This window comes from Tyto alba, unplaced genomic scaffold (genome assembly GCF_018691265.1).
Source record: "Tyto alba isolate M040663 unplaced genomic scaffold, T.alba_DEE_v4.0 Super-Scaffold_20, whole genome shotgun sequence".
NCBI lineage: Eukaryota > Metazoa > Chordata > Aves > Strigiformes > Tytonidae > Tyto > Tyto alba.
Window position 1 is genome coordinate 7980936 of NW_024881283.1, and position 15219 is coordinate 7996154.

General features: G+C 52.3%; 3 protein-coding genes across 6 annotated transcripts; 1 reads left to right on the forward strand and 2 right to left on the reverse strand.

Moving 5' to 3' along the window:
• Positions 1-272: 272 nt before the first annotated feature.
• RPL11 (ribosomal protein L11) lies at positions 273-3923 on the reverse strand. Of its 2 annotated transcripts, none has more exons than XM_033003304.1 (6): positions 3836-3923; positions 3288-3438; positions 2756-2862; positions 2222-2353; positions 1317-1427; positions 273-349 (listed from the first exon to the last, which is right to left on the reverse strand). In XM_033003304.1, exons 1-6 carry the CDS (start codon positions 3839-3841, stop codon positions 320-322), a joined length of 537 nt encoding a protein of 178 aa, XP_032859195.1. In that variant the 5' UTR covers positions 3842-3923; the 3' UTR covers positions 273-319. The 2 variants fall into 2 exon arrangements, with proteins under 2 accessions (XP_032859195.1, XP_032859196.1); XM_033003305.2 differs by lacking the exon at positions 3836-3923 and adding an exon at positions 3699-3722.
• Positions 3924-4775: 852 nt separating this feature from the next.
• On the reverse strand, positions 4776-10079 carry LOC104358529 (sodium-dependent phosphate transport protein 3-like). Of its 3 annotated transcripts, none has more exons than XM_042793816.1 (12): positions 9861-10079; positions 9354-9503; positions 8877-9049; positions 8403-8636; positions 8211-8298; positions 7738-7824; positions 7235-7353; positions 6859-7020; positions 6522-6654; positions 6289-6436; positions 5893-5983; positions 4776-5357 (listed from the first exon to the last, which is right to left on the reverse strand). In XM_042793816.1, exons 2-12 carry the CDS (start codon positions 9448-9450, stop codon positions 5226-5228), a joined length of 1464 nt encoding a protein of 487 aa, XP_042649750.1. In that variant the 5' UTR covers positions 9451-9503; positions 9861-10079; the 3' UTR covers positions 4776-5225. The 3 variants fall into 3 exon arrangements, with proteins under 3 accessions (XP_042649750.1, XP_009962438.3, XP_042649749.1); XM_009964136.3 differs by having other exon boundaries at positions 9857-10079; XM_042793815.1 differs by having other exon boundaries at positions 9354-10079.
• A 54-nt stretch (positions 10080-10133) lies between these two features.
• Positions 10134-15150, forward strand: PPT1 (palmitoyl-protein thioesterase 1). Its single transcript, XM_033003203.2, has 9 exons — positions 10134-10265; positions 10557-10666; positions 11501-11628; positions 11864-11934; positions 12790-12892; positions 12986-13076; positions 13545-13643; positions 13835-13906; positions 14374-15150. Exons 1-9 carry the CDS (start codon positions 10157-10159, stop codon positions 14494-14496), a joined length of 906 nt encoding a protein of 301 aa, XP_032859094.1. The 5' UTR covers positions 10134-10156; the 3' UTR covers positions 14497-15150.
• The last annotated feature ends 69 nt before the right edge of the window (positions 15151-15219 follow it).

Below are 15219 nucleotides of genomic sequence, written 5' to 3' on the forward strand. Positions count from 1 at the left end.
AACTCCATTGATCAAAAAGCATTTTTTTTCCCCCTCTTTCTATGCCCATCTGCAGACTCTAGTGAAAGTTCTACATATTACTTGTGCTGTTGGATAGTACAGAAATGGAGACTGTATCCATGCAAATTCAACATCTGCTCTTCACAACAGCATGTCCTCTTCAAGTGCACAGCAGCAGTCCATGTCTTTCTGCTGCCTTTCCAGTGTAAGCCACCCTTGCTCCCAGCAGCTTCCCAGGTCAGGAAGAACGCCCACAAAATTCACAACCGAAGTTAGGGGTTAGAAAATTTTATTTGCTTTTTTTGGTAACAGGAACTGCTCATTTACCAGGAAGGATGATGCCATCATACTGTGAGGACAAAACAAAACAAAAAGAACCGAGTGAGAAATCACTGTCAGATAAAGGTACAGTACCACTGTGGTGAAAACTGAGCCATCATGTTTATTCCAAGCCAGCTAGACAACACTGACATGAAACACCAGTTCTCCTGCAGTTAACTCACTGCCCTTCAACTTTGCTGCTGTACTGTTAACTTCCAAGGGGCCCTTTGTTCAGATAAGTATTGAACTCCACACATCAACCCAGCAAAACAAGAAGCCCCACCCTTCACAGGTTGATCTGACTGCAACTACACTTGTCCCTCTTAGAATCCCAGGATTTGGTCCCCGACAGTAACTACCACAGTAAGCAGAACCAGACATGAGGGGAAAAAAAAGCCATTCCACAGGAACCAGCTGGAGCCCGCCCTGTATGGGGGTATGACCGGTCTAGATCTAGGCAAAGTAGCCAGTAAAGACCCTCCAGACAGACCGTCCACCCTTTCTACCTCTGAAAGCGTATGAGTAGTCCCATCTCTGAGCGTTTCCAATCAAGCTTTCAGCATCTCCCATTCACTATCAAGTCTGTCAGATCACATGGACAGATAAACCTAAGAATTCGTTTTATTTGTACTGCTCCATCCTCCAAGTCTGGCAGCTGAGCTAGAAGCTGTGTCAGACAAATCCTAACACTGCCTCATCACTTGGGATTCACATACACACATCTCCAAAAACCGTGGGAGACTGATTTAGACAAGAGCTGATACTTCCAGCTATCCTCCAGGAGCTGCACTTTCAACACCACAAAAAAGGGGCATGAAGAGCACTCATGCTCCAACACAGCTTCTGCTGTCCCAGAGCAGGAAAAAAATCAATGATTTAAGCAGTGATCAAAAACTCCTCCTGCCCAGTGACTTGTTCCAGCCTTTCCACAGTGAAGCATTTTGCTGATACTTGCTGGGAAACTCCTGGAATACAAAAATAAAGATGGACTTTACCTTTTGCTGAAACCAGCGCATGGCTTCTTCCTTTCCAATTCTGTGCTTGGCTCCAATGTTGCCAGTCCTGCGTTTTTTGTCAGCAATGCTGAAGCCAGGCCTGCCCAGCACCTGCCAGGAGAGGAGACCCATAACTGTTTCATTCCAGCATTTATTTATTTTCTTAAACTTAACAGTTTTCTAGGGAGAAAAAGCTAGAATTTCCACATCAGTAAGGTCTCACTGTCCGAGTCATGTTCAAGACAGAGTGTTATCTTCTACAACCTCAATGTAAACTGAGAAGTAACTTCTGAGCAGCCAGGTAAACTGACAGGGACAGCTCCTAGGTTGGGACACCTTAGCATGTACACTGACTAAGAGAAACCAAAATGAGTGTGGAAGATTTACTCAGAGGCCTCAGCTCTCGAGAAAAGATACACTGAACAGCATTGCTAACACATACAAATAGCTTCCCTCTATTTTGGAGATTTAGCATGAGGCACAGAACAGAGTCAAACACACCAGCCACTACCACTGCTACATGATCCACCCCGAGCCTTCTAGGCGCACGGAGAACCTTCCAGCAGTGCAACGCGTCTTTCAGTCAGCATTCCTGAAGCCCCTGCTGCACTTTCCACTGCTGCTCCTTCCTTCCCCAAACCTAGCACAGCTGCTCCAGCATTATCCCAGGAGTAACAGTAAGAGCCACAGTATTTATTTCTGAAGAGGCTTTGTGAGCCATGTCATAACTCAGAGATTTTATGGCAGCCCTGGGAATCTCAGTTTAGACTTGGATTTTGTTGACATTTTTTTATCTTCCAGCACTTAGCAGCAAGCTCATTGCTAACTGAAACAGGTATCGCTCTAGGCTCCTTCTAGAGCTTCTACACAAGCCCAGGAGCTGCGAGGAAGTGAGGAATACGCACCACGTAAAAGTCCAAGCCGTAGATACCAATACTGGGATCGTATTTAATTCCCAGATCGATGTGCTCCTGGATTCCAAAGCCAAAGTTCCCAGTGTCTGAGAAGTTGTTTTTTCTCAACTCGTATTCTCGCACCTGAAACATTTGTTGTCAGTCACTATTGGCTGCAAAACAGAATAAGAAGTCCTACGTGTTCCAACTGCTACCAGACCCACAATGTACTTACATGCAACTCAGTCTTTATCCCTAATATTTTGCTTACACAGCCTGCTTATAAATCACAGCAGCAAAGATAAAACCTCAAGAAAAAGCAGCAACTGCACCCCCTAACTCTTAAATAAGGATGAAGCAGCAACCAGACACAGAAGCAGTGCAAACACAGCAGCCTGTGAATTGAACAAAGCTGTTCCCCCAACCCTTATCATCCACAACTGACCTGTAACTAAGTCAGGTGCAACATTTCAAATCACGTATCTTTTCAGTTGGTATGGATTAAATTTTTTCACAAATCAAGATCCAGACCAGGCAAATTCTCACCTTCAACCCCTTCTCCAGAATCTCCTCTGCTTTGGCCCCACGAACCGTGCAATGAACAGCAATCTTCTCATTTCTTCTGATTCCAAATGATCTTACAGTGTATCGTGCTGTAGGCAGCAATAATTACACTGAGACGCTATTCAAAGAATTCCCACCCAGGGCATTCAGAGCTTGTTTAAGACCACCTAAGAAATTACTTTAAAGGAAAGAAAAAAGAATCAAAGCAACCACACATTCCCCCTTGGAGACAAGCACAGAGCAGCAGCCTAATTCTGAAGTGACCTGACAGAAACGACCACCAGCACCTCAATATTTAAGAGCCTCCAGCTCTCACAAGGCCCACATCAGAGCAGACCTCCCCACCCTCGGTCTGCCAAAGAGCCTCTTCCCTGGGAGCCACACGGTCTCTTCACCCTCTGCATGCTCAGGAGAGTAAGAAAAACAAAAAACCAACCCCTGCTGAAGGCAAAACCCAAACTACTACTTCGCAGCCCCCGTTGGCAGCCGGCAGCAAAACCCACCCCCCCCTCACCTTTGGAGAAGACAGGGGTCTGGCCTGTCAGCTGCTCCAGCACTTTGGCCGCTCGGGTGAGCCTGTCCCCGCTCTCCCCCACGCAGATGTTGAGGCAGAGCTTGCGGATGCGCAGCTCTCGCATGGGGTTCTCCTTTTCACCTTGGTCTTGCTGCGGAGAAACGACACGGAGGCTAAATGGGGGGCTGTGTGTGTGTGTGTGTGTGCCCACCCCATAACACGGAAGGGGAAGACAAGCCCACCGCTCGCCCCAGCCGCCGGAGAAGCCGCTACCGCAGCCTGACCCCGAGCCCTGCTCCACCCCGGGGGAGAAGCCCGGCTCCGCGGCGGCAGCGCAGCCACCGGGCAGGCCGCGGCCTGTCATGGCAGCCGCTCCCCCAGGGCGACCCATGAGCTTCTCCCTGCCCATACCGGCCCAGCAGCTCTCCCTCCCGGCCTCCCCCGCTCCCGCCCGCACGGGCACCGGCGCGTTCGGGCCCCGCCGAGGACGGATGGCGGTGGATAGAGACGGCACAGCCCGGCCGCGGCCCGCAGGCTCCGCCACTCACCGCCATGATGGAGGCGGGGAAGAGATCAGCTGGGCGCCGCCGCGAGGCCTTATGGGACGGCGCCGGATGCAGTGCCCCTGGCGGTCGGAGGGCGCGGGGTGGCGCCGCTGCCCGTTGCCGTGGCAACCGCGGGGCGCGGGGGAGCCCCCGCCGCCATTTTGTCCCACGGGCCGCGGGTGTGGAGGGGCCGCCGGCCCTGTCCCACCGTGAGCTGCTGCCTCTGCCGTGGGGATCGCTCCAGAGAGCCCCGGGCTGGCGCTGAGGCCGGGAGGGATGAGCCACAGTGATTTTTCGGGGAGACGCCGCACCTGAAGGTGTTGGAGCTTTCCCACTCCCAAGCAGCACCGAGTGTAGCTTACCCAGGCCTGGCTCCCGGAGCCTCTCCCACCTCCACGCCCCTCAGTTCCCTTGAAAGAGGCCCGGGAACATATCTCAATTTCACTTCAGCTCTTTCAGGGAAGCGTTGGAGGGTTTCAGATCTCTGCCTGGGATCCGGATCCTCTTTTTTTTTTGCATGATTTTGACTTAATCTGGATCAAGCGAAGAGTCGCAGCCCACACCCTCAGTCAGCAGGGAGCAGAGCATAATGTGGCTTCTCTGGGAAGGGGGTAAACCAAATTCACAACCCTTTTTGGGTCCAAACATCTCTTTCAGTGGCCACATCCTGAGTAGGATGCTTGCAATGAGGCTCTCACTCAGTAAGGATGGCACCAGCTCAAGGCTTTCCATGTTTATCCTCTTCTCTGCCCCTCAGGGGCCATGCTCAGGGCTGCCAGGCTGAACTCTGTAATGCCCTCACTTATTTTTTGCCTCAGTTGCTTCTAAAACAGGATGAAGGATGAATGAATAATCAGCTTGTCTCATTAAGAAGAGAAAAAAGTGTTAGGAGTCTGTGCAGAGGGCATGAGAAGCTGTTAGTTAAAAAGTAATGTTACTCTACTACTTCATTATTGATTTACTTCACCTAAGAACAGCTTTGCTGGAAATAGCCACAGGCTCCTTACAGAGCTCAGCTGACAGCCAGCTTTACCAGCTCTCTATGAATCCGTTTAGGATCTGTCCACCCTGCAGCATTCCTTCCCAGGGGCAGGGTTAAATGCACAGCAGGCAACATGGGTCGAAGGGCTGGTGCCTCCCCAGGGGAGTAGATTGGGATCAGATGGTGGACAGAGCTGGGTGAAGGTGCTGGGCACTTCAAGAGTCAAGAGAGCGGCCAGGGCTGCATAGCTCGAGCCATCGCCTGAGGATGCTGCAAGGGCCCTGGGAGCAGGCGGGAGCACATGGCTGAGCTTCGCTGCGCAGGGGAGAGCATGGTAGTGGACAGGGCTCCTGCCTGACCCGTGCCCGTTTGCAGCCCAGTCTCTTGTGTACCTTCCCATGTTCGCGGCTCTCATTGCATAGCAGTGTCCTCCCTAGCCCAGTCTTGGATGGTTCCGCTGCCAAAGGCTGTGTAGAAGATCAGGCCAAACAGGTTGAGGGCTGCAGATACGAAGAAGGCATTCCTCCAGCCAGTCTGGGGATCCTGGGAGGCCAAGAACAGATCACAGTGGTATCACCCTTCCCTTTATCTCCATGTAGTGGTCACCTAACTACTGCCACCCAGTTCACGGGCATTAAACTCATCTCCATCCTCTGCTTTTAATAGTACCGAGAGCAGAAGAGCTTTGCTCAACTCAAGACATATGCCAGACCCCCTCTTGTTGGAGATGCATTTCCTGCCTTGGCATTTTTGGAAACCTTGTGTGCTGTGCTGAATTCAGGAAGCTTTTCCTCCTGGCACAGAGCTTCCCCCTCATCCCACTCCCTCGACCCTCTCCCCATCTCTAAGAACATCCAGATGGGGCCCATGTGGAGCTCTTCCTGATTTCTGAGTCATCCCCCTGTCCTCAAAATGGTTCAGAGCTCTGGTTTCCTGGGTGCTACATCACATGTGTTCATTGGGAGTGTGGGTTGGCTTGGAATAATTTTTGACTCAGTGCAAAGAAAGGAATCCATTTCTGAGAGCAGAGCTGTGTTTTCTTCCAGGGATGTGCTTGCAGCTTGCAGTCCCGAATTACCTGGCTGACGAGAAGTCCAACTGCGGTAGGAGCGATAATTCCTGCAACTATGCCAAAGGTATTTGTGATTCCCAGCAGGAACCCTGCATATCTGAGGAGGGGAAGCAAAGATTTCCTGAGTGAGGCAAAGAATAAACTGTCACAAGAAGGGAGAGGAGTAGGTGCTGCCAGTCCCTTCCCTCATCTGCATGAATACTGCCTGTCATGCTGAGCAACACTAGGATCATCCCTGCAAAACTGGGGTGGGGATTTTAAGCCTTTCTTTTACTCCTTAGCTTACAATGCCATCAACTACAGAAGATAAAGGAAGGGAGAGTAGGAGTTGCAGAAGCCTTGGGGGGTTGGGAACAGGGAAGATGCAGAGCCAGGGAGGGCACAGAGGTCAGCCCCACTTACCTCGGTGCTATATCGATGTGGTTAATATTGATGCCTGCCCCTGTCAGGCTGATTATTGTCAAGGCCAGTGTTAGAAGCACAACAACAACCGTGGAACTGCAGCCAATGTAAGGTACAGCCACCAGGAAGGCGGCTGGGAGCAGCATCCCTTGGGAGGAAAAGGGGATGTGTTTTATAACAGGCCACACAAGTGTGTTGGAAAGGCTGGAAGGCAGATGAAAGCTTGTCCTTACCGAGTGCTGAGAAGAGCTTCCTGACAGCTGCCGTGTCAAGCACTCGCCTGGCCAGGAGGAAATCAGCCAGAAGCCCAGCCAGGATGTGCCCCAGCCCATTCCCAATGTAAGGCATGGAGGAGAGGAGCCCGTTCTGCAGAGCAGAGAGCAAGGCATTGTCATGTCCATGCCATGAACTAACAGCACCAAGAGCTCCAAGACTGCAGCTCTCTTGGTCCTAGAGCCACCGATCTTCAGGAAGAGCTATCCCTGAGGAACCTCAATGTTTCCAACCTACAGAGAGACCAAGTCCCGGTGCTGTTGCAGGGACCAGCCTCAGCTGCAGGGCAGCACTCACCTCTCTGAGGTCAAAGTGGAGGACGTTGCTCATGAACGTGGGCATGGAGGTCAGCAGCATGTAGAACAGCCAGTCAGTGCAGAAGCAGGCAACAGTGATCGCCCAAAGAGGCAGTGACTTAGCCATGGCCACAAGTGGGAGGGAGCGGCCATGAGAGCTGCCCTGAAAGGAATAAAACATCGGCCAATGCCTCCTTTCCTGTCTCACATCCCCTGGGTGGGCTGTCCAGGCCTTCCTTGCTCTCTCCACCTGGTGCTGTGAAGATTGGGACTATCCCTGGCTGCTGCATAAGGAACCCAGCTGCACTGCCTGACAGCAGTCCCTTTGCCACTGTGTCCGCAGTTTGGTCAGTCGTGGATAAAAGGTTTGCATATACCTGGTGAGCCAGCGACGACACGATGTACTCCTGCTCCCCGGCACTAATCCACGGGTGATGTGCAGGGTCCTCGTACACGAGGAGGAACCAGCAGAGGCACCAGGCACAGCCAACGGCACCTGCGAGGAGTGGGGCTCTCAGTGCCAGCTCCTCTTAATGGTGAGCTGCAGCAGAGCTGAGAGCCAGCAGGACAGAGGCTGGTACTAGTGAAACGGCGAGTGCTGGAAGATGGAAAGGGACAAACTCCCCTGAACCCATTGCTCACAGGGGAATGGGCTGGCTTGAAGGCACGAAAGGTTCAGCAAAGGTACATTCCTTAATAATAGCCCAGCAAAATTGTTTCATCCTGGCCTGGCGGGTGAGAGGGGAGCCCAGAGCTCTGCGTGGGACTAATAAGGATGGAGTAGGTCCCACAGGGCTCTGATGAAGAACCTTTGGGAGCTCTGCCAGCAAACGGTCTGCAGTGGGGTTGGAGTAGAGGGACATGATGGGCCGTTACTCACCAAATATGTAGAAGACAAAAGGCCACCCCAGACTCTGACAGATGATCCCAGCCACAAGGAGAGCAACGAAAGTCCCAAAAGTGCATCCTAGGGATCAGAAACCAGGAGAGTAATTTTAATGGGACTTTGTGTGACTAGAAGCAAGTGGGACAGACCTACAGCCTCCAGCCTGATTTGTGACGGGCAAATGTGGTGGCACAAATGAAGTGCAAATAAGTACCCTTGTATCTAGGTTTGCTCCCTTCAGTGTTTGGGTTCCCTCTCCTGCCTCAAGCTGACCTGAGCTGAGGAGACAGAGAAGACATAGGGTGGGAGGAGGGGAAGCAGAAAGGCTGAATGCTGCTACCACTTCTTTGCCAAAGACCTACAGCCTTGAACTTGAGGCTGCTACAAGGACTGGCTTGGAAAGGAGGCGATGAGGGGAGCTCCTGCACTTACTGAATTGATAGAAAGGAAAAGTCCTTGTGTTTTACCAGCATCAGCGATGTTCATGAGCCTGCTGCGTTCCAGTGGAGGAGCCCATTTTGCCCAGAGCGTGTACTGAGCTGGAAATATCACTCCCTGCAAAGATAACAAGGAGCATGGAGGGAAGGGACACAGGGAGCGTAGTCACAGCTAACCAGAGGAAGTTTCATAGCCTGGCAGCACTGGGAGCCACGACTGACCTCAGCCAAGCCCAGCAGCACCTGCAGCCCGATGAGGAAGCTCACGCCGAGCTCTGCTGCTCGGGGCACGAGGAGGGTGAGCACAGAGGAGAGCAGGAGCCCGCTGCCCAGGACGGGTTTCCCTCCAAACAGCCCTGAGCAGTACCCGCCCAGTGCCTGTGTGATGCTGTAGCCATAGAAGAAGGAACTGAGGACGATTCCTTGAGTCTCAGCACTCCAATTGTACCTGGGGATCTGGAGGAGACATGACGTGTCTGTCAGAGAGAGATCTCTGTTTTCCAGGCACAGACTCCTCCCAGAAAGGGAGAAGCAACCGGGAAATGCAGCTCTGAGTACAACAAACTGAGCTCTCTACCCGTTCGCCCCCTTTTCAAGGCTTTTCTCTGCTCCTTCCAAGTCTGTCCTCATGCAAAAGCAAGAGTGGACTGAGCCCGGGAAGTGGCTTTCAGGTATCTGCATCTGCTTTCCACTTACGTCCTGAGCAAATCCAGGGTAGGAGCTGTGGGGAACGCTGCCGGACCAGCCGTGGGGATGGCTGCTGTTAGTCATGGCAACGATGGCGATGCTGAGGCTGACCCGGAGCGCGTATGCCACGAAGAGAGAGACGTGCAGGACCAGGGTCAGGCCACAGCGAGCAGAACAGAGCCCTGTGGAAGGAGAGTACCCACAAACCAGGGCTGGTCAGCGAGGCCTCCTCCTGCAGATCTGTGTCACCAGGTAATCACCTTACTGCAGCAACAAATGGCTCTTTCCAGGTAGCCTGCAGACATCTACCACTGAGCCCCTGCCCTCCTCTGCAGGAATGGCAGTTCATATTTTCAGGAGAATGGAGGGGCGGGAAGGCAAGACGTGCCCAAGGATGGAGGGGACACATCGAAGCCTGAGGTTGCTGGCTCCCAGGCCTTGCTGAGGCCACACTTCAGCCCGCTCCTCCCCAGGGAGCAGATTTACCTGTGCAGGAGGAGGGCTGCTGAGCAAGCAGAGGGGCTTCATCCTGCTCTGCCTCCAGCCCATCCCCTGCCTGCGGGTTTTCTGCATGGCGCTGCATCCTCTCCTGTCCACAACGCTGCTGCTTACTTCTCCTTGAGATAACATCCAGCCCTGTTGGGAAGCAAATCTCAAACATAACAAACACAGGAGCAGCAGGGCGGTGACCCATGGAATTTCCTCCTGAGCATGGTGGGAGCAGAGCTGGCTGCTGGTCGCAGACGCCTGCAGTGCCGGCACAAACATTTTATGAGCACCGTGGTTTACAGCAGCCTCAAACTTTCCCGGGCGACCTTATTTGCACCCGTAGTTTATACCCTTTGACCACAACAACGTGGCAGGGCAGCGGGGTCTCACCCACCCCGGGGTGTTCCTGCAGAAGCCCCAGAGGTACCCCCTGCCCTCCCTCGGCTGGTGCGAAGGGAGGCTCCTTCCCTGCCCCATCCCATCCCCCTGGAGTAGCTCACGTACGCGGAGAGGCGTCTCCCCAACCCCAGAGGGGACCAGGGTGGCCTTGGGTCTCCCGGCTCCGTGTTCCGTGGCGGGGAGCAGGACGCAACCACGCGCTGTGGCAAGATTTGGGATTTCAGGGACTTGCGTGGGATGGAGCAACGGCGGGACTCGAACCGGCGGCTCCAGCGGGAACAACGCGGCCGTGCCGCGCCGCCGTTAGGCCCCGCCCCCCGCCGCGGACCACGCCCCTGCAGCGGACCACGCCCCCCTCATGGCCCCGCCGCCGCCGCCTGACCCGTGCCGCGCCGCGAGTCATGTGCCTAGTCAAGATGGCGGCGCTCAGGGTGGCGGTGCTGGTGCTGCTGGGGCTGCGCTCGGGCTGCGGGGCTGCCGCCGTTCCCCTGGTTATCTGGCACGGCATGGGTGAGCCGGGACCGGCGGCGGGGGGCGGCGACGATCCTCCGGTAACAGCTCTGGGGGCTGAGCGGGCCCGAGGGGAGCTCGCAGGCCGGCCCCGGCCCCGCTCCGGTGTCCTCCCCCCGTCCTGGGCCGCGGGTTTCTGCGGAGACCGGGAGGTGCGGACCCTCCTCTCCCGGGGTCGTGTGTCCGTTGGCAACTCCCGTTGCAGCAGGGAGGGGTCCGGGTGTGTTTGTGGTGGGGAGGCGAGGGCTGGGGCGGCGGTGTGATGGTGCTTCGTGGCGTTGCCTTTCACAGGAGACAGTTGCTGCAATCCACAGAGCATGGGCTACATTAAGAAAATAGTGGAGAATAAAATACCGGGGATTTATGTTCTGTCTCTCAAGATTGGAAGCAACCTGATACAGGTAACCAGCTCTGATGTCACTCGTGGTTTGGCCAGTGTGTGGATCTGAGAGTGCGACAGTTACTGCGGCCTCTGTTACCAGCATGAATCCACAAAGATTCCTGTTGTATTTTCCCTGCTATTTGTTTTTCTTCTTTGTGAAATAAACAGCTTTGACAGGTAGAAACCAATAAAGTCTAGATAATACCTACAGAAAAGAACTGGGGAAAACCAAATCCCTAGTCTAAACTGGATTAATATGCAAACCCGCTGATTAGCACTCTCTGCCCACTCCAGGTAATACAAAGGCATCTGATAAGATACTGTTCTAAAGCAGAGCTTTATCCGTTGCCGTCCTTTTTGATTTACAACCATTTATTCACTATACATCTTCAGTATAATTAAGATACACTCTTTCTATGCCTTCATGTTTTTTTACAGTTTTATGTAGCCCTATGGAATTTCTTTAAGTAGTCTTTCAGGATAATGTGCAATGTATGTTATTTTCTGGGGTCTGGAGAAGATGGGTGAAATTTTTTTTTTTTCATAAATATTTTTTTTTAATATATTTTTATATATATATACACACACACACAGAGAATCTGAAAGGACTCAAATTGTCAAGAACTTTAGGGCAATGTCACTGTTCCATATGAGACGGTTTTGCCGGGCAGAGTAGGAACAAAGATGTGGTGAAGGGGGAAGTCTCAAAGCTTGAATTTCACTTCTCTCATATTGTGAAGGTTAAGGTCCTCTTCCAAAAGCAGAACTGTTAGTAACTTATTTGCAGAGATTAAAATAGTGTAAGCCATTGTAAAGGGACAAGTTGTACTTTCTAATCTGGCTAATCCATCAGGATATGGAGAACAGCTTCTTTATGAATGTGAACGATCAAGTGAGAGAGGTTTGCAGCCAACTCGCAAAGGACCCTCACCTGACAGGAGGTTACAACGCAATGGGCTTCTCCCAGGGAGGCCAGTTCCTGTAAGTTTACACTTCTCTTTAATTTCCAATGATTTCTGTGGGGTTTTAGGTTCTGATTTAAAGCTCTTTTGAAGTACTAAGCAGCTGTAAATTGACAAACCCCTTCGTAAAGGTAGGAGCGCTCCACAGGAGGCAAGGACCTGTTTACCTGTAGCTTTCCTCTACCAGGAAGGGTTAATTCTCTCTGCAAAACTGACAGAAGCGAGTGGCTCAGCTCCTTCCTCTTTCCCCGCAGGAGGGCCGTGGCCCAGAGGTGTCCTTCTCCTCCCATGCTCAACTTGATCTCTGTTGGGGGACAGCACCAAGGTAGTGTCCTCTTAAGCTCCTGACACCTTGTCCTCACACCTCCTGAGCGGGGCGGGGGGCAGCTTTTGTTGGCAGGAGGAATTACTTTTTTTTGGCTTCTTCATAAAAACCTGACCATTTTCTTCTGAATGAAACTGTCCCTTTGTTCTTGTCTGAATCTGGTGATCTGCTTTGGCCTAGTTGTTAGCTGACTACATTGTCTTCTCTGTCTTGCTTAACTGGCAAGGAGAAGGGACCTCTGTAAGTAGACGACTTATTGTCTGGGTAGAATTCTTATACTTTGGAAGCCCTTGGGATTAGTTGTCCTGGGAGAAGAAATTTCTAACTACAGAGCAAAGCCTTTGTGAAACTAAGCCTTCTGGGTCACAAGGATATTTTGCAATCGGCATTTGGAAGGCTAAAGCCCCAAGGAAAGGGAGGTGCTTTTTGCAGTAGATTAATAAAGAGGCAGTATGAAATGGGATTTAAGAGTGGCTGGCAATGAATTTCAAATACTCTCCCCTGAGAAGTTCCATGGCTTGAGTCTTATTTCTTTGTAGAGTAGTGGGCAGACTTGTAGGGAACCATCCTGAGACCTCCTGGGGACATACCAGGCGAGCTGGGCAGTATTCCACTCATCTGCATGCCCCCATTCTCCAGAGAGATACCTTCAGCTCAAGAACATCAGCCATTATCTTTGTGGGTAATAGTGCCCAGGGACAGGAGGGCTGTCTAATGAGATTGCAGGATTAAAGGCTGCTTGATTCCCTGGGTAATTCTTGCCACTGCTCCGTAAGAGGGTGGTTCTTTACCAGCCGGAGGGATGAAGGGATTTCAGTTTGGCTCCCTGAGCTGTTACACATCTCCGTACCCCAGGCGTGTACGGCTTTCCACGCTGTCCCGGTGAGAGCTCCCGTATCTGTGACTGGATCCGGAAGACGCTGGATCTGGGTGCCTACACAGAGGCTGTTCAGGAGCAGTGAGTATATCCATCAGGCTGCAGTGACGGCAGCCGGGCCCACCTGAGAAGCTCTGGGTTTCCAGTCTGACCTTTGGTTTCTCTCTTCTCCAGCTTGGTACAAGCAGAGTATTGGCACGACCCTCTGAAGGAGGAGGACTACAGGAAAAACAGCATCTTTTTGGCTGACATAAATCAGGAGAGGGTAAGGACCCGGTGAATGATTAAACGCTGGCAGGAGAGCAGAAGCCTTAGCAGTGAATTCATTCATGGTCTCCCTGGCTTTGCTGGAATTCAAAGGGGAGCGTTTTTTTTTGCGCTTCATCCCAGGACTGTACAAAGTGTTTTTGCTGGTAGATTTATGAAGACTTGTCCACGGCAGAGCAGCTCCTGTGTCACTGCACTCTCTGGCGTGGTTGGCGTAGCTATGCCACGTGCTCAGCCCACTCATCCTCTGTCAAGTGGGTGAATCCCCTCCCTCCCCTGGGAAGGCAGGGGAGGCCCATCCCCTCTTTGCAGCCTGGAGATGAGGCTGAATGCCGTGGGCACAGCCAAGGGAGGCTGGTGACAGAAATGCATGTTCCTGCCTCCCAGGCTGGTGCAGGCGCTTTCCCTGATGTGTCTCAGGGAGCTTTCTGGTGACTTAGATCTGTTCTCTATTGCTTTCACCCAGGGCATCAATGAGACATACAAGAAAAACCTGATGGCTCTGAAAAAGTTTGTGATGGTGAGATTTCTCAATGATACCATGGTCGATCCTCCGATCTCCGAGGTGAGGCAGGCAGGGTGGGTGCTGCTTTGGGGTGGTGTTTTGGTGCTTGCGTGCTTGTTTCTGGTTTGTCATTTGGTGGCAGATCTTGAGGCTGAACGCAAACACAGGCTTGAGACTGCAGGAGCTGCTGAAAACCTGCTTATTTCCTGGGAGCCCTTCAGCAACTGGTTCCTTGGTTTTTATTCTGACAGTGGTTTGGGTTTTACAAAAGCGGCCAAGCCAAGGAGACCGTCCCGCTGAAGGAGACCTTGCTGTACACAGAGGTACGTTCTGCTGGGGCTGAGGGGTTTCTGTCTCCACTCTGTAGTGTCCCTGGGGCCTTGAGGAGCTCTGAACCCCACAGCTCTGCTCACCACCTCTGCTGTTCCTGGGGCATTGCCTCCTCTTGCCAGTAGCTGTTTGGGAAGGCATTTCTCTCCAGGCCAGTTGTGGCAGTGGGATTTACAGTGGTGGTGTCACGCCTGGCTCGAAATCCCCTTCAGCATTTGCGTACTGAACTCTGCTCCTTTTTAAAGCCTTGCTGTAAGAGTCATCCAAAATGTCTTTTTCCCCTCTATGAGGAGAAGCTTTGAAGAGCAGAGATGGAACCTGCTCTAGCCTGCCAGCCACTTTGGCTGCAACAACGTGCTCTGACCATCAGGGCTTTTCTCCACTCTGGGTTCCCCAGCCATCGCCAACGTTTGGCCAGGGTGGGGCTCCCAGGAAGCTACGGTCACACTTCTCTCTGCAGGATCGCCTGGGGCTGCAGGAGATGGACAAAGCAGGAAAGCTGGTGTTCCTGGGGGTGAAAGGGGATCACCTGCACTTCTCAGAAGAGTGGTTTTACACCACTATCCTCCCCTTCCTCCAGTGAAGCTCAGGGGAGGAACGCTGTGAGAGCACTGGGGAGGGTTTACCACTGTAGTTAATGCAGCTGCTACTGTGCAACAGCACTTTCTGCATACAAGCCTGCAGGGATCTGGGGAAGGGATCAAAGGGGGGGGGGTTTAGCTCAGCAGCTCCACGGTGTGCGGAGGTGGCACCTCTCACACTGCAGCAAGAGAACAGGATTTGGCTGGATATAATTACGCACCAATTCAGGTGGCTGGGGCCTGGCATGAACTCGGAAGCATTCTGTCCTGCACAGGTCCAGGTAAATCCACTTCAGTTCTCAGAGCTGCAGCTCAGCTTGGTGATGGCAAAATGATGAGCTGGGCAAGAGGTTTGTTGTCCCCGTCGCCTGTTCCTTGCAGGACATAACAGCAGTATTAACCAAAATCACTAGTGTAAGAATGCTGCACCTCTTAAGGGGATTGGCAAGTAGACAGCTGTAGGCAGAGGAAAGATATTACAGCCTCTTGTTCAAGATGGGGAAAAGGGCCAAATTTAGAGGTGTCTGGGTAAACAGGAGGGTTTTAAATTAAGTGGGTATTAACAGCTTGGACAATTTTCAACTAATGGCTTGGTTTATGCACTTTTGTACAGCAACTGAAATTAATAAAGAAATGTACATCTTCATCTAAAAAAAGAGGTGAGATTTGACAACTGCTTTGGGGCAACTGGAGGAAAGTCCCTCCTTCCCCCCTGGGGAAAGTAT